Here is a 23247-nt window from a genome sequence, read left to right as displayed (position 1 = left end):
TCCCCCCATGCAGGACTTCAAGGTTGCCAATAGCAGTGGAAACTGTTGTGCAAACTTGATGACATCACATGCGAGGCCTGAAGCACCTTCTTACGTAAACACATCGATGTACTCCTGCACTGTTAACTTATCTTTAATTCTCCTGACAAGCCTGTGCAGAGGACTGTAATTCAAGCTACAGTTTCATCCAGCTAGCATCTGCAGAGGGAACAATTTGCCTGATAATCTCTTCCAACATATTCATATTATAACCCTAAAATATCAATGCAAAAGTGATGCTAATGATGTTATTTAATGATAATGGCAGACACTGGGACAAAACAGATATTGATCACATCAGTTTCTGAATATAAAGCATGGGTTAGGGAATAAGGGAACAATTATTGGCATATGCGTCATTCTCTACGTCTACACACACATGGCCTATAAAATGGGCAACACCTGATGTCTTAAAGGTTCCTCTATTGCTTTATTTCCCCTGCTGACAGTGCTGGTAGTAAGACATGAGATTTCTACTACTCTCCCAACCTGTACACTTGGCACACAGGGTAACCTGTGACCCAAACCCTTCTCAGGTTGCTCAGATAACCTTGGTTTTCAGACAATGATGTACTGCACCAAGAAAAAGATCTTTGGATACTTTTTGGAAGATTATAATTTCAAAGTTTTTTGCACTTTTTAAGTCACAACTTTGTACAGTTTTCATCATGAAAATTCTCAGAATAGACTTACTATGTTCTCTGAGACTGTATTACTTGTCCAATATCAAGCTCAATACCATGTCAAATTGGAGACTTATCAATACTATGCAGTGTTGCTGATGTTACTTGTAATCATATCAGCCACCGGCCTCCTTGTCCTCCATCCTCTTTCTTGGTACCGGCTGACCTCTGTGTCAGAGACACTACTTGTGCACGTCTCTCCTCAGTTTGCACAGAACAACAGTCAATGGAGCCATTCCGTTCCCTTCAGACTGGCCAGTCATTACCAAGATTCCGGATGTGAATTTTCCTAATAGGCTTTGCTCTACCTCAAGGCGACTGTGTACTCCCTTTAGGCCGGAACACAACAAGTTATGGCTACTTAGTATAGACTTGCTGGGCCCGTGTATTCTATGTGACATTGTCTCATATTTGGATACCTTCCCTCATTCGTTGGGATAAATAAAAGTCATGACTTTGAGACCAGTCAAGAGCGCTGTAAGCCAGAAGCACACACACATTGTGTCTTTCTTTTATTTAAAAACCCGACGACCCTAGACCATCCCATGAACCCCTATTACAGCAGCTCTGATGGACACAAACGTTTTCCTTCTCTGATGTCCAGATATGAAAGTACAGATCAGTGTTTGTCCATAATAAATGTATCTACTGAGTTGAGTGACCTGCAAAGCACCCCCATCAAGAGTATAAACGTGTCCATAGAGATTGCACAAGGAACGTCTAACTTTACCCGTTTATTTTCAGGACAATAAATGAAATTAAAGTAAATAAGGAAAGAGGTTGGTGTTAGATGCAGAGGAATTTGGCTCCAAGGTCTACGACACGGGGACTATGTTTCCCGCCTCTGATACAATGCTCACGACAGGCACGTCTGCTCTCCAGACTGACATCACAGTGCACCATAGCGAACACGGCTGAAGGGAGAACTCTTAAAGATCGGCTGGGGGTGGAAAAGGCTCTCTTTCTGTCCCAACTCCAGGCTGGTGGGCCCTGTGGGTGATGGTGGTGGATCAGTCCCTGAGCCTTGACAATAAACCTTCTGGCCCCACTGACTATGCAGTCATTGCAATTGCCACAAGGCCTGGTGACTGGGACTGAAGAGGCATCTCTAGCCTGTGGGTGCCCCCAGCACTGGGGGGGGTGTGGTTCAAAACACCAGCCTCAGCATTGGGGTTTTGAGACAGCATAGTCTTGCTTCAGTGACACTTGCTTCAAACATTTGGTAATAGAGTTCTACTGGAATTCACTCTTTTCAGTGAGGGATTGTTGCAACAGCCAGTCAGGTGAGTGACTCCCGTGTCCTCTACCCTACTTGTTCTCCTGTGGGAAGTGACATTATTCAGAAGATGTTACACAGAGATATTTGTCAATTGCCTCATTGGCTAGAGTGCAACGTAATTGGAACCATGCCTGTTTGATCTACAGAAGGCACCCCTTTAACAAATGGCTAAGAGTAGCCGTGAGAGAGTATTGAGTTCTCAGGGAAGAACTGAAATCTGCCTGATGCAACCAAAAAGCAATACAGTTTCACTAGTTCCATTGCCACACAAACTAGGAGCACAATAATCAGAGGCTTTTCGTAAGTTTCTTCTGAAATAATGATTGCTTTCATGAGGGGTAGAGCACAGAAAGCTAAGAGTAGATGACAGCAAATTAGAAGGAGCCAAGAATTTGTCCACTTACAGTGGTTTTTAGATTAAAGAACTGTTGTTATGAGATGTTCTGGAAAAGGTATTGTTTCTAAGACAGACATTTAAAAGCAAAGGATAATTAGTTACCACTAATGGCCATCACTTAAAATAATGACATGGATTCTGTAGAGACTGGGCTTTCCGGGGAGACGGTGGCAGAAAGGGAAGAACAGAGCACTTTGAACTAGCAGAAATTTACTTGCTTTGTCTCTTAGCTTCTGAGTACTTTTTCAGCTATGGGAATATGGAACTTAAATCTAACAAATTCTCTAAAAGATGAAATGATTTCTTCAAAAAGAAATGTTCGTGATGCCAAATGTAATGCAGATATAATCATGATATAGTCTTTTCATCTCATTATATATTGTCTTTTTGTTTCTTTCCATCTGATGCCAAATATAATGCAAAGGCATGATCATTATAAATTGTCTTTTCATCCCTTATATTATCTTTTGCCACTAGAAGTAAAATCAGGGAAAAGATGAAATAAGATTCAGTAACAAAAACATTTGGGCATGTTTAGTTGATCTCTTTGGACCTGAATACATGGCAACACACGCTGGCCAGTTTATATAGACAATCTATGCCATGTGTACGAATAAAACAGAGGCAAAATTAGATGTAAGCTGTGAAACATAAAATTTTGATATTACAGCAGCCTAGTCAATAAGAACAGAGGCAGTTCTTTAAACATAGGCTATTATATATGCAATTAAGGAGTAGAGACAGAAATATAACAGACAACCAAAAATGATAACTGTCATCTTTAGCAATGATTATGAACAAAGACCAAAATTTGAGCCTATTTGTTATTACATCCATACCCTAAAATGACAAAATTTGCTAAGATGGAAAATCCAGGAGTGCGTGGAAGGTTTTCTGTTTTAGATAATGCAGAACACCCTGAGAGTCCTCTGGGTTCCCCACCTCATGCCCTCAAAACACCGTGACTGCAGAGCTTGGCTGGAGCCCAGAGAGACAGGTATTTAAAACACAAGGCACACCTGAAACGCCTTGGATGTCCAAACATGTATGAAGAAAGAGAACAACCACCCGTGTCCAATAAGAATTTCATTTGTCAAGGGTTGAATGACTAAGGTGTCTTTAAGAGACCAACTTACATTAATCAGTTCAACCTCCCAGATTTTTTTCAACAGGTCCATCGATGTGTAGCCGTTGATGAGAAAGGCTTTGGTGTAGTCACCCAGTTCAATGGAATCCAGCCACTCCGCGACAGAGGTGGGATGGTAGCCGTCATGGCCGATGGGTCTCATCTGTAATTAAGAAAGGGGAGTCAAGGTTAATCCATCCTGTATACTCTGTGTTCCAAAACCAGAATGTGTCTTGCTGCTTGGAAATTTATCTGATATGAAGCAGGAGATCTTTCTGGATAAGGAAATGAGGAAAACCAAAATTCTTCATGCACGATCCTAATGCACTGATAATCTTCACACTGAAATAGATTTCAAAAATGCACCCCCCAATTTTCCAACATAGCTGCTCTGTCACCTCCTTCTCTGAGAAAACCAAATATGCCGAACTTCTGTTATAGCCATTATTGGCATTCCGTTGGATGGACTATAAAAAGATGTCAGTCAAGCAGCATGAAATTCAATGCTGAAGGCAGAAGGAGCTATACTCCCAAAATGCAGATGATAATTTTCATATGCACACCATCAAAGCATGTGAAAATACTGCATAACTTGACTCAAACAACCAAAGGAATTTATGCTTATGCAAGACATGTATTGTAGGTAGTGCGAATATGCTGGGGAACATACTGCTGTGTCAAGCCAGTAAAGAAAGGCTTTTTAGTGTTTAAAGACCACATGTTCTATTGTACATCGAATCCACCGTATGTTAGACAGGAACAGAGAATTGCTGGGCCGGCAGATAGGTTTTTTTTTTTTTTGTCAGCTATGTACAGATCTTTTTTTTTTTAACTTTGGCAGAACAAAGAAGTGTGACAGCAACATAACATTTCTGAGTTTACACTGGAGTGTGAAATTCATTTAAGCGAGAGAAACTTTGGGGTTTAGAATTTTGTATGAATTATTCCAGTCCTTAAGGGTTTTTAGTTGAAATTCCAGGTGAATTTGTGGTTCTTGGTTTCAAAGGAACTCACGTCTAGACTTGTGCTGCTTTGCATGCCGCACTATCTGTCTAATTCTAACTGATACTTCGGGGATTAAGGACAGTCGGTACCTCATCCCCTGATGTGATCCTTCAGTGGAATTCATGATGGGAACAGCAAAACAGGGCAAAATACAAAATAGATTTTCCCCTTCCTTCAGATTCAAAGAGATAAATATTAATGGAAATCTATAGGACTCTGATTTGGGAGCAGAGAAAAGATTAGCCAGGGTGTCAGGGATTCAGGCTTTAATATTAAACATGTTAGACTTTCTGTCATTGTGCAGTGTTCTCATTTTTTAAGATTCTCCCTTACTCCTTTATTTTAAAGTTACAATATTTTTCTTTTCCTCTTCCCCATTGTTTCACTCCCTAATCTATTTTCCATGTTGAGGTTGAAGTGTCCTCTATTTTAAAGTTACAGTGTAATTCATTATTTGCATGAGAGTCTGAACTGCCTCAGACCTTTGTATATCACTTTTACAGCGACTAACCCATTTGAGCTACTTATTAAATGTTTGCTCATGTAACACTTAGCTCAGTGTTTATTACACAGTAGCTACAAATTACAGGACAACTCAGGGTTTGCAAAATGCAGTTGAGTGGCATTCCCAAATCACCAGATGTCACGTATGTGTAACATTGGAGACTAGGTCCCAAAGCAGAGGCTAAAGGCATGAAGTACCTTTACATTCTTTAGGTAGTTACAAAAATATCAGGCTAAGTGCATTCTCCAGGACTTATCAAGAAGTGGTTGAACCAACCGCTAACTTGAACAATCACCCCAGCCCCAGAAACTGCCTGGCTGTCCCAGCTGACATAAGAATAACTGGAGAAATGGAAAGGAGGAAGGGAAACTCATTGGAGTGGAAATTAACAGCTTGGCAGGGACGTCTTGCTGTTAGCCATTCAAGAAACTGATCACCCCAGCAGTGGATACTGGGGACAAACTTAGGGGGTCCTGATGAATCCAGTTGAGGCAGAGTCAGATGTGTGCAGTGGGGTTCCCACAGGTCACCCCGAGTAACACATCACTCTTTTGAGAGAGCAATCGGTGTCTACCTGCTGTACAGAGATTGTTGATGGTCCTTGAGCCAAAGAACAGTGGCAGGACTCCCTGCCAGAGCTCTGCAAAGCAGACCTAATGAAATATAGATATTTGCCTCTCTCCTAATCCCTCCTTCTTGCCCAGTGCCAGGGAATTTAGAATAAAAGAGAGAGGGGGATGCCAGTTCCCCAGGGAAAGCCTAAACTTGGCGGCGGGGAGGGGGGCGGTGCAAAGAAAATGAAACTAGAGGCTTTGATGGGTTGGCACTGAATTTTCAATCTTTTATATGACTGGAAAGTTATTGGATATGTTTGCAATACTGTAAAAGTTAATAACGTGAAAATCAATTGAGTTTAGTCGAAGGCAGAATTAGGAAAAAAAAATCACATCAGTGTCTCAATGAATGTAGACCGCTCAGTCTTCTGGTTATTCCTGAGGCAGGCTCTCAAAGCCAATCCGTAAAGAGGTGAGAGAGAGTGAACTATTTTCTGGGTTGTGAGAGGTGGGCAGGCAACGAGCAAGAGCGAGGAGAACCTGGGAAGGGGTACATCGATGTCTGCAGGGGCAGCGGCCCTCCACGCACTCATTCAGAAAGTATGTAGTCAGTGCCTATTCTGACGCATGTCATGGAAATAGTAGGGAACCAAACGGTTATAGTCTCTCCTTCATGAAAATTGTAACTCTTACTTTAAAAAAAATATATGAACAGATGACCAATAAATTATACAGTCTCTGCATACCTGCAGAGAGGAAACCATTAGAGCCATATGAAGTTCCAAAATTAACTCGACACGTATTTAATGATATGCAGAATGGGTACTGTGCTGCACAGTTTCTTTCAAAGCAATTCTCCCATCTGTTCCTTCATTTCTGTTCCTACTGTCACTACCCTGTTTAGGTTCTCATTAGCATTTACAAAAACTAATGCCATAGCCTCCCCTCGGCCTCCCACCTTCGGTTTAGCTTGCAACTTGCTGCTCTATCGAGTCTTCCAAAAATCCAGGCTCTTACGTCAACCTTTGCATGAAACCCTATCATGGCTCTGCCTTGAGTAAAGCCCAGATGTCTTCTAGCATTCTAGAACAGTAGTAACCAGGTACAAACTTATCTTTTCATCCTAAGCTCCCACTACATGCAGTCTAATACATATGATTAGATGTGTGTATGTCTAAACAGTATGCTAACTTGCTAGCTGTTCATGAATGTGAACTATGCAAGACACATTCATATCTCTGCTAAGCTCATTTGCCATACTTGGAATGCTTTTATCTTTACTTCTGGAGTGTTTCTGCAAGACTGCCTTCCCTTCTTGCGCTCCCAGACACAAATTTCCAATCATTTGTAGGCTCTTAGATGTCCTATAGCTATCACCAACACTGGTCAAAAATGAGTTTTACCTCCTTCAACTCGCAAACTGCTCCCCACCACCCGTGTTTCCCATTTTGGTTCTTGGGGACCATCACACTGCTGACCACGTAGGTGTGTGCAAGTCATCTTACTTTACTCTCGCTGTTTTTACCACCACATCTGGTGAGCCCAAGTCTTACAGATTTGAATTCCAAAATATCTCTCAATTCAGTTCTCCCCTTCCAAAATGAACTTTGGATCCTGACCATGGTTTCTACCCCAAATGTTGTAAGAATTATATGCTATACGAGGTCTGTCCAGAAAAAGTCTGGTGATTGTTGATATAATGACAATGGTTTGCTCCACATCGATGTAACCTGGCAGCCAAGGAGAGTGGACTGGAATGTGCATGTGTGGACAATGATGACTTCACTCTACTAATCAGTGGAGGTGGTAGATGCTGCTGAGTGAACATGTGTACTACGTGGCTTCTGCATTCAAAATGACTGAACGAATAAAGCAACAGATCTACATCAAATTTTGTGTTAAGCTTGAACATTTCTCTGTGGGAATTATTTGGATGATTCAGAAGGCCACAGCTTTGGGCAACTGGTGATTGGCAGCTTCATCAGGACAACATGCCCACTCATGCCTCATGGTTTGTGCAGAGTTTTTTGGCGACATAACAAATCACCCAGGTGACCCAGCCCCCTTACATCTCAGATTTGGTACCCGGTGACTTCTGGCTTTTCCCAAAACTAAAATCACCTTTGAATAGGAAGAGATTTCAGACTATCAGTGAGATACAGGAAAATATGACGGGGCAGCTGACGTGAGGTCCCAAGGTTCCTACTTTGAAGGGGACTGAGGCATCATGGTACTATGTACAATGATTCTTGTATCTTGTATCTCCTTCAATAAATGTCTGTATTTTTCATATTACATGGCTTCTGGAAAGACCTCATAGAGTATGTATATTGCCTAGCAGAGTGCTTCGAATATAATAGGTCTGCAATAGCTTAGTTCTCTTCCCTTTCCACTGCCCTAAATTAGATCCATGCTTATTTTGAAATAATACTGAATCCTTTGGCTGCTAATATTTTCTTTCTTTTTTTATTAAAATATTTTATTTATTTATTTTTAGAGAGAGGGGAAGGGAGAGAGAAAGAGTAGAAGACAAATATGGATGTGCAAGAGATATACTGAGCCTCTCACACACCCCCACCTGGGGACGTGGCCCACAACCCAGGCACATGCCATAACTGGGAATTAAACCAGTGACCTTTTGGTTCATAGTCCAGGCACTCAATCCGCTGAGCTATACCAGCCAAGGATAGCTGCTGATCTTTTCAACTTCCAATCAAAACTCTTCTTTCTTCTCTCATCCATTTCTCCTTGCCTTTTTCCCTTTCTTTTCCATCTTGTTTTAGAAAGGGTTCACTTCTACTCACCCCTTCATACTCCTCCTTCCCTCAGCTAACAGTTATTTTTCAGAAATATATCTAACCAGGTCACTCGGTAGATTGAATTGCTGTTCTTACTTCTCTGCTGTCTTTCCACATTTGAACTATGCCCCTGTGCTCTTTGCCAAGGTATCTGCATGGTATCCCACTGGAGGCTGCAGTAAGTTTTCTGTCCCACTCGTGTTGGCCATGTGCTTGCTTGGCCAGTGGAATATGTAGAAGTGTCAGTGTGGCAGTTACAGATGAGGCCTCTGTGCTCCTTTGACCTACTCATCCTTTTGCATTCTTGGGCTCTACCACAGGAATAACAAGTGCTGAGTAGGTGCAGAACTGCTGGTCCCAGGGGAAAGATGAAGACTTGTGGGGCAAACCTAAATCTGATCCAAAGCTTGGAGTCTACCCTAGTTCAATGATGGTCATGAACGTCCCGCATAAATTAGCTGAACCACAGCTGAACCATTACACACAGTCACACACACACACACACACACACACACACACACGTTGTAAACCACTGAAATTTTGATATGTGGGGAAAAACTGACTAACAGAGTCACTCCTTGTTTTGAAACCCTTGGTCAGGGCTCTCCAGAGAAATGGAACCAATGGAATATGCCCCCCCCCCCTTTTATACCTATGTAGTTATCTACCTAGATTTACTTTAAGCAATTTGCTCATGTAGCTGTGGGGTCTGGCAAGTCTGAGCTCTGCAGGGCGGGCAGGGAAGAGCTGACGTCTGAAGGCAGTCTGGAGGCAGAACTCTTCTTCTTTAGAGGATCTCGGTTTTTTCCTTTTAAGGTCCCCACATTATAGAGGTTCAACTGCTTTTTGGGGGAAGGGTTTTCAGGGACAACTATAAAGGACACATGGATAAAACCAAAGCGGGTGGAAGCAAGGGAGGGAGGTGGGGATGGTTGGGGTGAGGGGGAGTCGTGGAGGGTAAATACGGACATCTGTAATTGAACATCAATAAAATCATTAAAAAACCTGTTGAATTCATCTAAAAAAATACCTTTATAGCAACATCTACACTAGCGTTTGGCCGAATATCTGTGTACTGTGTTTCAGTGAAGCTGACACATAAAATAATCCACTCCTTAGTTTATGAATCCCCTGGTAAGTGCATTTCCATGAGTCGGACAAAGACTAGGGATGCGAAGCTTTGCTGATATCGACATCCTTCCCAAGCTATCTGTCATCTAGTAAACATCTATGCATTGCATTCCTACTAGCCCTAAATTAATTCTTTATTCGAATTGAGTATGACTGTTGGGGCATAATCCATTGCATATCTTCTATACCTCCATACCTTTGCTCACGTGTTCCCTCTGCTGGGAATGCTGTTGTCCTGCTGTTAAAATTCCATCCATTCTTGAAAGGTCTTGTTTAAACGTTACCTCTTTCATGAAGTCATGCCCAATGCCAACCTTACACTTAACTCAAAATTAATCATACCTTCTGCTAGATTTATGTAGTAATTTGCATATAATCCTATTACAGTGTCATGAAAGTCTGCTGTTTAGTATAGAGATGTATCTGTCTTCTTCATTAGCCTATCAGCCCCTTGGTGAAGAAAAAAGTTCTTAACATCTTTGTAGTTTCTGATGTGCCCAGCAAAGCATTTCATGTGTGGTAGGCATTTGCCAAATGTTTATTAAACTAAGCGATTTAATGAATACACAACGATAAAATGAGAAATTAATTACAGTAGCCTGGCATCTATTGTGGGGGGAGATTAGTGTTTTTTAGAACATATTATGAAATTGAGGGCTATTTTCAGGGCCTAACAGTAATGTTTACAACTATTTAAAACTATTGAAAAGCAAGAACCGATTCCAGAAAGTGTGCTGTGTTACCGAAGGCACTGGGCTCTGTTTCCTTAAACCAGCAGTCCTGACCCTGCTATTCACCAGCCGAGTAAATATAGGCGAGCTGTTTCAGCTCCCTAAGCTTCAGTGTTTTCATCTATCTAATGCGGGCAGTGGACCAATGATCCTAAAGTTCCTGTATAATTCCTAAATCTTATAATTCTATAATTTGTAAATTGTCATTAAATTAGTGTCAGATTTATCAATAAAGTTTAAAAAAGAAGCCTTCCCTAAGAGATAAAACTATAAAAAATGACAAGATAGGACATTCAGTCTAATGGTCAGATGGCATCCACAATTCTTTCACAGGTCTTCAGCACTATGCTTCCTTTTGCAAATTAGCAATAATGAAACTCTCTTTCCAGCAGGAACATGTGGTAGAACAGGGTTAGGCAGAGACAGCTCCAGGGCCCTTCCAGGCTGGCAGTACTGCTGCGGACGAATGGCAGTCAGGGGCAGTCGGTAATCTGAGAGGCAGGGGCACGGCAGGCATTCATTACGGGTCCACAACAAGGAGGCAATCTGATTCCACTAGTTGAATCCCAATGTCTAGGAAAAACCTAAGCTGGGGTAATAGTGAAGGAAACTTCAGTCTCAGGAAAACATGTGTATTGATATATTTTACTAAAAACACCTTCCTTGTTGCTCTTGGTGTATTGCTGTTCCGCTCAAACGTGCATTGACATTCCCCCAAGGGCCTTTCGAAGCAAACCTGGCCTCAGAGCAGTCATACTGTTAAGGTCACGGGTGATATGGCAGGGAGAGGTCTCTGACGCCTGACCCCGGACAGTGCTCTGCAGAGTCCTGGGGTTTCCAGGGGGCTAGTTTGGGGCAGCTGACAGCCCAGGCTCTGAGACTGCCTAATCTACTCCAACTGGGACGGCCCCTATTTTAAGTGTTTTACCCAGGTAAGAAGAGGAAGAAAGGCTTCCTCCGCTTTAAAATGAAGTGTTTGAAAATCACTAATGTAGAAGACTTTTGCAAGATGACCTTATCACTACGCTTTTATTTTCTCTTAATTTCTCAGTTTTATTTGAAATAGTCTGGGGTTGTCACATATATATGTACATATATGTACTATCTGTCATTATTTATCTCTGCCTGAAGCCTGCGTTGTCTATTTAGATAAGGATAATACCTTACAAAATGAAGGAGCCATAGATGGAAGGTACAGCAAGAGGAAGACAGTAAATATGGGTAACAGATACACAATAGAAAACTACTCGGCCGTAAGAAAAGATGAAATACTGCCATTTGCAACAACATGGGTGGATCTTGAGCATACCGTGCTAAGTGAAATAAGTCATATTGAAAAAGTCAAGAACGATATGCCTTCACTCTTACATGGGCTATAAAACTGAAAACAAAACAAAACAAATGAACAGACAAGCAAACCTACAAACAAAACTCACCAGCACAGAAAACAGTATAATGGTTTACCAGAGGAAAGTGGGGTGCAGGGAAGGGAGCAAGGGGTAAAGGGGGTCAAATATATAGGGAAAAGAGGAGATTTGACTTTCAGGGTAAACACACAGATGATGGATTATAGACTTGTACACTTGAAGCCTATATCATTTATTAACTAATGCCACCCCAATAAAATTAATAAAAAATTGGTAAAGGAAATAAAAAAGAGGGAAAGATGATATAGCATTACAATAAATTTGGGATTAAATAAAAAATAGTTCTTAACACAAGTTATTAGTCCCAGGAGGCCAAAAAAGGAGTCATCAGGAGGAGAAGGGCAGGAAATAGAGTTTCAGAGGGGTAAGGTCAGCAGTGAGCAGACAGTGCAGAGAGGGCTAATACGACGAGGAAGGAGAGGTGTTCGTGGGATCTGGCAAACTACTCGCTGGGACTCACAGAGAGGAGCCCAGAAGCGAGGCAGTGCTGGACTCAGGTATGAGTTAGGGATGGGAAAGGAGCAAGAGCACTCTATTCATGAGTTCATATGGGAAGAAAAAGAGGAAGATGAAGATTTGAGAAGGTACATGGTAAAGGCATGGGAAGGGGTGAGTCCCCCGTTTCCCACCACCAGCATGAGGACTCAGGCTTGAGGAAGGTCAGAGATATAAAGGAATAAGAATCTAAGAATGTAATGGAGATTAGGGCGGGGTGGAGGGCTTTGGGGTTAGTAATCTTTCAGTGAAAACAGTTGTAAGGGGCTAGAAAGCTACGTAGCTTGGACTTGGTGACAGCTGGAGCCTGGTACAGGACCTAGGAGAGATCCTCATGTGGGCAAGGACGGCCATCCATGTGGCATGCCATTCCCTAGATACCAACACACAAACCTGCCATTTACGTCAACCCGTACAACGGCCCTGGTGTACCAGGCTCAGTTACTTAAATTTGGTTACAAAGCTGCAACAAACTGTGGCTTCTCTTCCCCCACCTGAAGGTACTTAAAAACTCTCAGGCTCCCTGATACGACTTTTGTAATACAGATTGTCGGGTACTTCCCTCTATTCCTGCTCCTTGTTCTAGCCTTTTCTGCTCTGTCCTGCTGCTACCCAAAGACTTGGAGTAACAGCAGCCCTCAAAATAAACCAGGACAAGCGGTGCTAGCAGCCAGTGTGTTGCCAAGTCCAAATGCAGGTCTATCAAGTAGTGTGAGGATCAAATCTCATACTGGCTTTGAGACCTGGGCTTAGACATCACTGTGCTATTTAAACAGTGGCTCTTAAAAGACTGATTGAACATAAAAGAGAAAGGCAGATCCACTGACCACAGGGCCCCAGAAAGAAGTCTATCCATCCTCATCTAGGTGCTGTCACAGTGCAACTTTGCTGGGAGAGACGTGTCTGCAAAATGGATAGGGCATCAGTAAGAACATCACCTAATACCCATATGAGACTTGAAAGATCCCCAAGTGTTTTCACGTGCATCATCCCACTGGGGAGGGGTTTTAGGTGATCTTTGGGAAAACGCCCTTTAGGACATCTCGGCTCGCCCGTGTAATGATATCCTTTCGGTGGGAATTGAAACGATTAATACACTGTGACTATTGTTGGCAGGCTAGGAATGATAAGGTGTTGGGTATCTATCTACAGCAAGGGAGGGAGACAGGTAACGTGTACCAGTCTGTTCCTGGAAGCCTCTTTGTTTAGAATTAGACTGTCATGGATGGGATTTCCATCGAAGAATAGGGAGGAAATCTAACCCCCCCCCCCGCCCCCCCGAGGTAGATGAATTGTGTTTGGCTGTCACTATGGACTTACAGTTGCAGAGACTGGTACCCTCTTCCCTTTTTCCCACCACCAGCTGAACCTCACTGACGTGGGGTGCCTGGCGAGCTCAGACAATGGCAAACTCCAGGCTTTAGGTAAAGACAAGAACAGTGAAGAGGTAGTATCTGGGTATTACTTGGCACTATGTTCTGGGAGAGTAAAGGGAAAGTAAAGTGCTTAACGCCCCGTGATTCCTATTTTATAAATAAAAGAAACAATGAAGGTCTATCTCAGAGAGATCCTGAGGTATCTCTTATTTTTACAAGCCTTCGATCATGGGGTAAACTGACAGGGAAGCAATGGACAACAACCAGTACACAGATAAGAAATGTTGCAAACATTTCTTATCAACTTCTGGCAGCACAGCATAGTCAGGTAGGGAACGAGATAGAAGCGCCAAGCAGACCCATCTAGGCCCGAGGCATCGGGGGAAGAGGGTGTCCTCTTTCATCAAAGGCTCTGGCTGGGCTCAACACAAGTTAAAGGAGTGCAGTTACCAGAACAAACAAGTTCTATACATCATGGCAAACAAAACAAAACAAAAAACAGCAGCAACTCCAAAACAATCCCCTTCTTTGTGGCTCTGCGAGGAGACTGCTAGGCAGGCACTGGTCTTTCAGCTTCACCTGTGCACACAGGCTACTACCGAGAGCATCACCTGAGAACCTGGCAGTTCGCTGTCAGGTGGGATCTGCCAAGATGTGGATGAAAAGATACATAAACGTGGCCCTTGGGGTTCAATGGTTTCGTTGAATGACTTCACTGTATTTTTCCCCCGAAGCTTTTAGTAAAAGGGGTGCTTTTAAAAATTCAACAAAAGGACATGTATTTTTGTGGGTTTTTTTACTATGTTTTCACTTCTAAAATCCTTACTGTGATAATGTTGACTCTAAAGCCCTTTGTTAAATAGCACTATTTGTTTTGATTCATTTCCTTGTCTCAAAGCACTTTTATGAAACAGGCTCAGATGAAAGATGAAGAGGATTTATTGAGACCAGAACAAGGTGCTGAGCAGTGCTCGCGGTCATTCCCATTTCTCAAGCTCCTCCATCAGTGAGGTGAACTGCATTTAGAAAAAGACATGGGGTCTCTTTTTTCCTCTGACAGTACCTGTTTTCTGATATTCGTGTAGCTATTCAGTGGTTAAACAGCACGCTGTTTTGCTCTTAACACTTTAAAGGCTACTATTAATCAGGAAAAATTTTTGTATGTTATTAGTCTTCACTAAAAAAAATCCTCAATCTTGCATCCTCACAAGATAGTGAGTGCTCTGAATGTCAGTTCTATTTATTTGATATTTACAAACAATGCCCTTTCTCAGAGTCTCCAGGCATGTGCATACTATCACCCACTGAAGCACTTCAAACAGATCAATCTACCATAAAACCAGAGTTAGCAGTTTACAAATGAATAACTTACATTCTGACTGGGTAGGGCAGTATGAAAGATATTCACATGGTACCCTAAAATTAGTAAAGGAGTTACAAAAATGAGAACCTACCACCCCATTCACCAATCTGCCCACCCACTTAATCTGCTTATCTATTCATTCATTCATTCATTCATTCACTCAACAAATGCTTATAGCATGTCTACTATACTGCAGTGCTGTTCTGGATGCATCAGTGAACAAAACATATATGGGTGCCAGTCCATGGGGAGCTTGCATTCTAGTGGGGAAGAGAGATAACAATTAACAAGTATCATAAATAAGGAATTATGTCCAATGGTAGTAAGTGCCATGAAAAAAAAAGGAGAAAGTATACCAGGAGGGCTGGAAGTACTGGCGTGTGTGCGTGGAGGCAGGACAGTGCAGTACTGACTAGGCGGGCTAGCAGAAGCTTCATTTAGAAGGCAAGATTTGAACACAGATTTTAAGATGGTGAATGGGCTGTGCTGGCAACTAAGGGGGAGAGAATTACAAGCAGAGGGGCCAGGCAGAGCGAAGAGCCTCAGGATAGAGTGAGCCTGGAGCCTGTTCACAGAATAACAAGGAAACCAATGGGGTTGGAGCAGCTTGTGCAGGCAGAGAGGACTGGGGAGCAGGTCAGAGAGGTAATTTTGGGTCAGAGAAGTAATTTTGGGTCAGAGAAGTAAAGCTTTGAGAGCCTTCTAAGGACCTTGACTTTTATTTTGAGGGAAGTGGGGAGTCAGTGCAAGAATCTGAGCAGAGGTGGCATGATCCGGCTTATGTTTCAGCAAAATCGCTCTGGGTGCAGGGCTGAGAATAGTTAACAGGGAGTTAAGGCTGGGGGCAGGGAGGCCTGTTCAGAGGCTGTGGAAGTAACCCAGCAGAAGGAGGATGTGGCTTGGACAGGGTGCCAAATTAGGGGTGGTGGGAAGTGGTCAGATTTAGGATGAGTTCCTGAAACACAAAATACAACGTTCCTGCTCTCTAGCACAGACGGGGAATCTGTCAGCTTGACGGCTGCAGCTGTGTGGCACGGATCTCGGCTCGAATGGAACTGGGCTCATCTATCCTGTGCGGGAGTATTTGGATGACTGGCAGGCTTGGTCTTGGCTGGGCCTGTTTTTGATGAGGAATCCAGGGCCTCGGAAGACTCTTCTTCTGCTCAGAGAGGGTGGTCAAGGCACATACGTATTTGATTCAAGGGATGACAGAGAAGTGTCAGAGGGGAAGGGTGATTCTGAATAGATATTAGGATCTGGCGCATCAACTGGCCCCTGGCCCTGCTCCCATGAACAATGCCTTAAGAAGAGAAGGCATCAGTAAAAGAGCAGTTATCATGAAACATTTTGGGGACATTAGAAACAAAAGCAGTCAGCAGAATTGGCACCAACAACTTCATCAGCAAGCAGAGATGGTGCCATATTGCAGACATTGGTGCCCTCAATATCGGCACCTGCAGTTGGCGATGCTGCTCACACTGGCAGGCTTCAGTGACATTGGCAGGACTCTCAGTTGGCACTGGTTAAGGTGCCCTTGATGGGAAGAGGGTGGGTGTTGCAGCCAGTAGCACGGACCTCAGTGCCTTTTCCTGATGCAGCCCCTGCAGTCGTTAGTAATGGAATGGGTACTCTCAGTGGGCACTGGCAGCACCGAGAGCACTTTTGGTAAATTCTGGTGGCATTATATTAAGCTTTGGTGACAGGAGCCATCAACCACAATAAGCTAAAGCAAGAGAGGCAGAAAAAGGCAGATGTCACACGCTCAGCGAATGGTCTGGTTACTGGCACAGATGTGGCGTGAGACACCCAGACAATCATTAGGAGGAACTGCAGTAAGGTCTGGAATATGCAGATCAGTGTAATCCCACGTGGGAGCTGTGCCCGGAGTTCTAGAGAACCGCCTTCACATCTACAGCAAGGGAATGACCTACAGACTATTTCCTCACCTTTGGGGAGAGAACAGCAGCCACAATTAATGACAGTTTGGCCCTTAGGGAAATGTTTCCAGGCTTGTAGTTTGATGGGTTCTGTAAGTTTCGGGTTTTCATTTTTTCACTTGTTTCTTTCTTTTTTTTTCAATTCAGAAGTTTTAATTACCTTAGGCACTGAAGTGAATTTTTAGCTCTGCTTAAGTGAATCCCAGTAGAGAGTCAGCTCTCACAATAATTTTAGTAGTTATCACTTATCTACTTCAACAAGCATTTTATAGCACAAATCATATATGTAATGCCATCCTATTGTACTATAAACATGTAAAGAGGTCTAGGGTTCCCTCCTTCCAGGAATATGGAATTTCCTGGGGTATACATTTGAAAAATATACAAATATAAGAAAATTACTAAGTGCCAAATTTTTTATAAGTTCTAGGAAAGAAAAGAAACTGAGGGGGTTGGAGAAATTTGAGAAGAGTTTCTTCTATAGTTTCCCTTGGGGTTAACATATTGGGAACTAAAAGAACAACTGGGAGAGTAGGTGTGTGTGATGTTTGTATGTGAAAGTGAGCATGCATGAGAAAGAGATGGAGAGTGAGAGAGAGTGACAGAGACAGAGAGAGACAGAGAGACAGGCAATGGATGGAAGGGTATCAGATTCTTACTGTCTCTTAGATCTGCAGGAATGCAGACAGCACCCTCTGTCTGAAGCAACTCCCTAAATGTTCTGTTCAGGTAAAAATACTGATTAATTCTTTGATATTCAGTTAGAGTGTCATCTAGCTATTTAGAAAACCTTCTTAGACCCTCATGTACTTAGCTCTTCCTCCTTTTATAGCTTTTCCCCCCACAGTAGTTTAGTTTTTCACATATCTGTCTCTGTCTAAAATGTAGGTAGAACTTCTTGATGCAGGGACCAAGTCTTACCCATTTTTGCATCCCCATCTCTGAACCCAGCATAGGGCCAAAGTGAACTGACTGGCTGAATGTACGAATGAATCAGGGATTCACCAATGAACATCTGGCACATGGGTGTTTGCAGACATTATACATCTGGAGTTGCACTAGCTCTCTTCCACCTGGCTCCCATCCTACCGGGAATGCTAAGATATTGGGATATAAGGTCAGCTGTTATTCTATGTATATATTAGTAGTACTTAGAAAAGGGTTTTGTCAAAGGTGAACATGGGAAATGTTGATAAATGAGGATGTAATTGAGTCTGAGAGGTGAGAGGCAGCAACACCCATCTTTTCTACATTTACTGCAATAATCTATTGCACATTCGTGGAACAAATTTTTGCATTTGAAAATTTCTATACCTCTGGACTTCCAGCCAAAATGGAGGCATAGATGGATGCACTGTGCCTCCTCGCACAACCAAGATAGGGACAGCAACAATTTAGAAATAGAATAACAACCAGAACTGACAGAAAATTGATCTGAATGGAAGTTGGACAACCAAGAAGTTGAAATAGACCCATTCATCTGGACAGGTAGGAGGGGCAGAGTCGGGCAGCAAGGCGAGAGTCACGGCACAGAGAGCAGAGAGTGTTGGGACCGGGCGAGTAAGGCATCCAGGGTGCCCAAGACCTCAGTGGGTGGACCCTGAGTGCTCAAGCGGCAGCTGGCAGACCCCAGCCGGGGGGTGGCAACTGGCAGTCCCAGTGAGATGGCGATTGTGAAGCGAGGCACTGCACGCTACCCAGGATCCCAGCACTGGGAAATAGAGCCTCGGGGCACTGATTGAGGACACCTGTGGGAGCAGAGGCACATGGAGAGACAACCAGTCTCACAGGAGAGATCCTTGGAGGGTCCCACGGCGTGCACAAGCCCACCCACGTGGGAATCGGCACCAGAGGGGCCCAATTTACTTGGGGGAAGCAGCAGAAGGGACTAAGGTCCCACAGAGAATGGAGCAAGCCCCATTGTTCCGTCTTGGCCCTGCCCCCACATACAATGTCACAACCCAGCGACTGGGGTGCCCAGCCCTAGTGAACACCCAAGGCTCCACCCCTTACTGTAACAGGCACAACCAGACCAAAAAAAAAAAAAAGAAAGAGAGAGAGAGAGATGGCTCAAACAGAAGACCAAATGAAAGCCCCAGAACCCATCCTTTTAAGTGACCGAGAGATAGCCAACCTATCAGATGCACAGTTCAAAACACTGGTGATCAGGAAGCTCACAGAATTGGTTGATTTTGGTTGCAAATTAGATGAAAAAAATGAAGGCTACAATACGTGAAATGAAGAAAAATACACAGGAAACCAATAGTGATGGAAAGAAAGCTGGGTTTCACATCAGTGGAGTGGACCAGAAGGAAGAAAGAAATAACCGCACAGAAAAGAATGAACAAATAAGAATTCCAAAAAAATGAGGAGAGGCTTAGGAACCTCCAGGACATCTTTAAACGTTCCAACATCCAAGTTATAGGGGTACCAGAAGGGGAAGAGGAAAATAATAAAGAACAAATAATAAAGGAGAATTTCCCCAATCTGGCAAAGGAAATGGACTTCCAGGAAGTCCAGGAAGTTCAGAGAGTCCCAAAGAAATTGGACCCAAGAAGGAACACACCAAGCCACATCATAATTACATTAGACAAGGTAAAAATGAAGGAGAGAATCCTAGAAGCAGCAAGAGATAAGGGGACAGTAACCTACAAAGGAGTTCCCATCAGACTGTCAGCTGATTTCTCAAAAGAGACCTTACAGGCTGGAAGGGGCTGGAAAGAAGTATGCAAAGTCATGAAAGGCAAGGACCTACATCCCAGATTGCTCTATCCAGCAAAGCTTTCATTTAGAATGGAAGGGCAGATAGAGTGCTTCTCAGATAAGGTCAAGTTAAAGGAGTTCATCATCACCAAGCCCTTATTTTATGAAATGTTAAAGGGACTTATCTAAGAAAAAGAAAATTAAAAAAACATGTATAGTAAAATGACAGCAAACTCACAATTATTAATAAACACACCTAAAACAAAACCAAAAGAAACTAAGCAAATAACTAGAACAGGAACAGAATCACAGAAATAGAGATCACATGGAGGGTTAGCAACAGGGGAGTGGGAGGAGGAGAGAGGGGGAAAGAGTATGGAGAATAAGTAGCGTAGATGGTAGGGAGAAAATAGGGGGAGGGCAAGAAGAGCATGGGAAATGTAGAAGCTAAAGAACTTAAGACACATGGACATGAACTAAAGTGGGGGAATGTGGGTGGGAGAGGGTGTACAGGGTGGAGGGGAGTTAAGGGGGGATATGGGACAACTGTAATAGCATAATCAATAAAATATATCAAAAAAGAGAAAATTTCTATACTTCTTAGTATTAGAAAATTGTAAATATAGTATTTTCCCATTAAGCAGTGGCCACAAGTACAGAAGGCATTGTGGGTTAAAACTAATGAGGTATTGAAGCCCTGGCTGGTGTAGCTCAGTGGATTGAGTGTGGGCTGTGAACCAAAGCATCGCAGGTTCGATTCCCAGTCAGGGCACATGCCTGGGTTGCAGGCCACGGCCCCCAGCAACCGCACATTGATGTTTCTTTCTCTGTTTCTCCCTCCCTTATCTCTCTAAAAATAAGTAAATAAAATCTTTTAAAAAATGACTTTTAACAAAACAAAACAAAAAAAAACTAATGAGGTATTAAAGAAAAAGCTTTAACCAATTGGGATTCTAGGATTCATAAATTTCAGCCTAAAATTATTTAAATTGTATCTAGTTAGCATTTATACTTCATAAATTCATAGAACAAGTAAAGCCAAAATGTATTTTCTCTCAGAGACAGGAAAGAAAGGATCTGGCGGTTTCTTGAGTACTAATTTTCTCTCATAAGAGCAGTGGCTACCTGTTAACTAAAAAAAAAATGAAGCTGAACTTCTACTTACTAAAGTAGAAGAATGCCAGCTCTGTGGGGACAGAGAAGAGGGCTAGTGATTTTCCAAAGGCACAAGCATTGAGAGGCTGTTCATAGAGGACAGAGATGCAATGCTCCTGGGACAGCGGCAGCAGAGGAAAGTAGCTCACAGCACAGACTCCTGAGCCGGGCTGCCTGGTTTGAATCTTGTCTTTGCCTATGACTATCTGCGTGGTCTTAGGCAAGTTACGTGACTTTTATGTGCCTTAGTTTCTTCATCTGTAACATAGCGAATTAATTTTAAGATCTAAATGAGTTACTTTATAGCTAACCTGGTAAGACTTAGAACAGTGCCCGGCATGCAGTAAATTTCTCTTTAAGTGTTGATTTTAATATTGTCATAACTATGTATTACATACAATATGGTGTCAGATGGGTATTGGACTGAATGGGGTGAGACTTCATAAGTTATATAAACAACTAGCCACTTTGTTGAACAGCTGAAACTAATATAATATTGTATGTTAACAGTAATCGAGAACATGAAATAAGAATAAGAGTGTTGACACCTAACATAGGGCTTTGCCCTGTAGTAGCTTTCTGAGCATGCTCAGGAACGCCTTGAGGAAATATGGATTTTAGGTCCACAGAAGATCAACCATCAGGTTAGAACTGAAAGCCAAAAGATGGAAATCTAAAGTCCCATTGATCATCAACAAAGAAAGTAATTACAAAGAAATACCATGTAATGAAAAAGTGCTTAGCTTAGGGGCAGGAATAATATTAACTCAGCCCATTGAAGCTGACTACAGGTATCTGCTTGGGCTTGAAGAATTTGACTCATTATAGCTTAAAGGGCAAAGTGATGGATGGCATTCGAAGCCAGATTGATGGCACTAGCTGTATTTCAGGAGACGAGTATTACAAATAAGAAAAAAAGGAGCATATCCATCAGTCTGAATAAGCTGAGCAAATGTTCCCCACACCAAAGGAGTTTTAAAGGTGCATAGAAACAGCCTTTTGATTGACCTCCTCCTCTTCCAAAAACCTGTCTCTCAACAAAGGAGACCTTCCCTTTCGTTCCACTTGCAAAGTGTGTGTTTTTACTTCTGTTATAGCTTTTTCATGCTTTGCTTTGCATTTAAATCACTAGACGATTGGTCAAACTTTCTCTGCTAAACTGGATCTCTTTGAAGGCAGACACTGTGTGATTTCATCTTTTTTCTCCTGGCACTGTGTCTGAGACATAAGTAGGTACTCAATAAGTAGATACTCATTACACCATGCTGCACTTGTAAACATAACTGAACAGAGGATTCTCACTTGAGTGCTTTTGATCAAAAATAAGAAAGACAGCCAAATTACATTCAACCATTAAATGAGAACTTAACTGTAAAGGGAGGGAACAAGGGCTCATTCAAAATGGTGGAGACATTTCACAGCTCTTGTGTAAATCAACATGTTCCACTTTTCTGTGAAATCACAATGCCTGCCGCTGGGGATTTAACAGAACTGTACTGTCGAGATCTGACTGCTCAGCTTCGCAGGCCACTCTCATTGCATCCTGTGCCCCATGCATTCATAGAGCCCTTGCTGCTTGAAGCACTTTTTTCACTTCCACTATTCTCCCACTTTCCTCTTTGTGTTGGGAGTTGATTAGATTACCTCTAGGAGATGCAGACCTATACCTCTAAGAGAGGACATCCTCTCGGTATTACACTTACTCATTTAATCTCTTAGCTAAGAAGATCGTAGCCATGATTTCAAACAACTTCTCTTCCAGTGCCTGATGTAACCATAATCCCAAGTGTATTAAGGACAGTTTCAGTGGCTGATGATCAGATTTAAAAATTTTGCCTTTTTTGTTTTTTATCTGGAAAAGAAATACTCTGTGCGTAATCCACTCAAGAGGATGGAAAGCTCACTGAGCAATGTGGTCTTGGGCATTTTTAGTCTCGGGCTCTTTTATATCAGTCATTGAGGGACTTTGGGTTATTTTTTTGGCCCAGGCAAAAGGAACATCAAAAATTCATTGAGCTTTGTTAATTTAGTGAGTGTTTATTGAACAAATGCAAGTAGTCGTAACTAGTATTAATTTAGTCCTTCTAAGGGCCAGGCACTTTATATGCATTTTTAAGTTTATAGCGTATAATAGCCTAATGTGGTAGGTTCCACTGTTATCTCCATTTTACATATGAGGAGACAGGATTAGAGAATTTCAATGACTCGTGCTTGGTAACACAAGGACTAGGTGGCTAACACAGGATTAAATTATGTTAGATTATCTTTATTTTTAAATTATTTTCAGAGAGAGGGGAAGGGAGGGAGAAAGAGAGGGAGAGAAATATCAATGTGAATGAAAAACATTGATTGGTTGCCTCTTGTACATACCCCAGCCAGGACTGAACCTGCAACCCAGGCATGTGCCCACTGGGAATCGAACCAGCAAACTTTCCATTTGTGGGACAACATCCAACCAATGGAGTCACACTGGTCAGGGTGTAATTTCATAAACTATCTACTGAGTGAATAAATAAGAGACTCATTTTGCTTATTGTTTATGC

The 23247-nt window shown here is 42.4% G+C and overlaps 1 protein-coding gene across 10 annotated transcripts in view; it reads right to left on the bottom strand.

The window, feature by feature from the left end:
* ANKS1B (ankyrin repeat and sterile alpha motif domain containing 1B) overlaps positions 1–23247 on the bottom strand; it is an 830913-nt gene that overhangs the window by 248388 nt on the left and 559278 nt on the right. For all 10 annotated transcript variants that reach the window (XM_045826440.1, XM_045826441.1, XM_045826442.1 and 7 more), the window contains one exon: positions 3535–3687. In XM_045826440.1, the coding sequence (XP_045682396.1) occupies positions 3535–3687 (153 nt within the window). The remainder of the gene's footprint in view (positions 1–3534; positions 3688–23247) is intronic.

Source organism: Phyllostomus hastatus, unplaced genomic scaffold (genome assembly GCF_019186645.2).
Source record: "Phyllostomus hastatus isolate PE091 unplaced genomic scaffold, TTU_PhHast_1.1 phas_scaffold_755, whole genome shotgun sequence".
NCBI lineage: Eukaryota > Metazoa > Chordata > Mammalia > Chiroptera > Phyllostomidae > Phyllostomus > Phyllostomus hastatus.
This window is presented reverse-complemented; position numbering and strand designations above follow the sequence as displayed.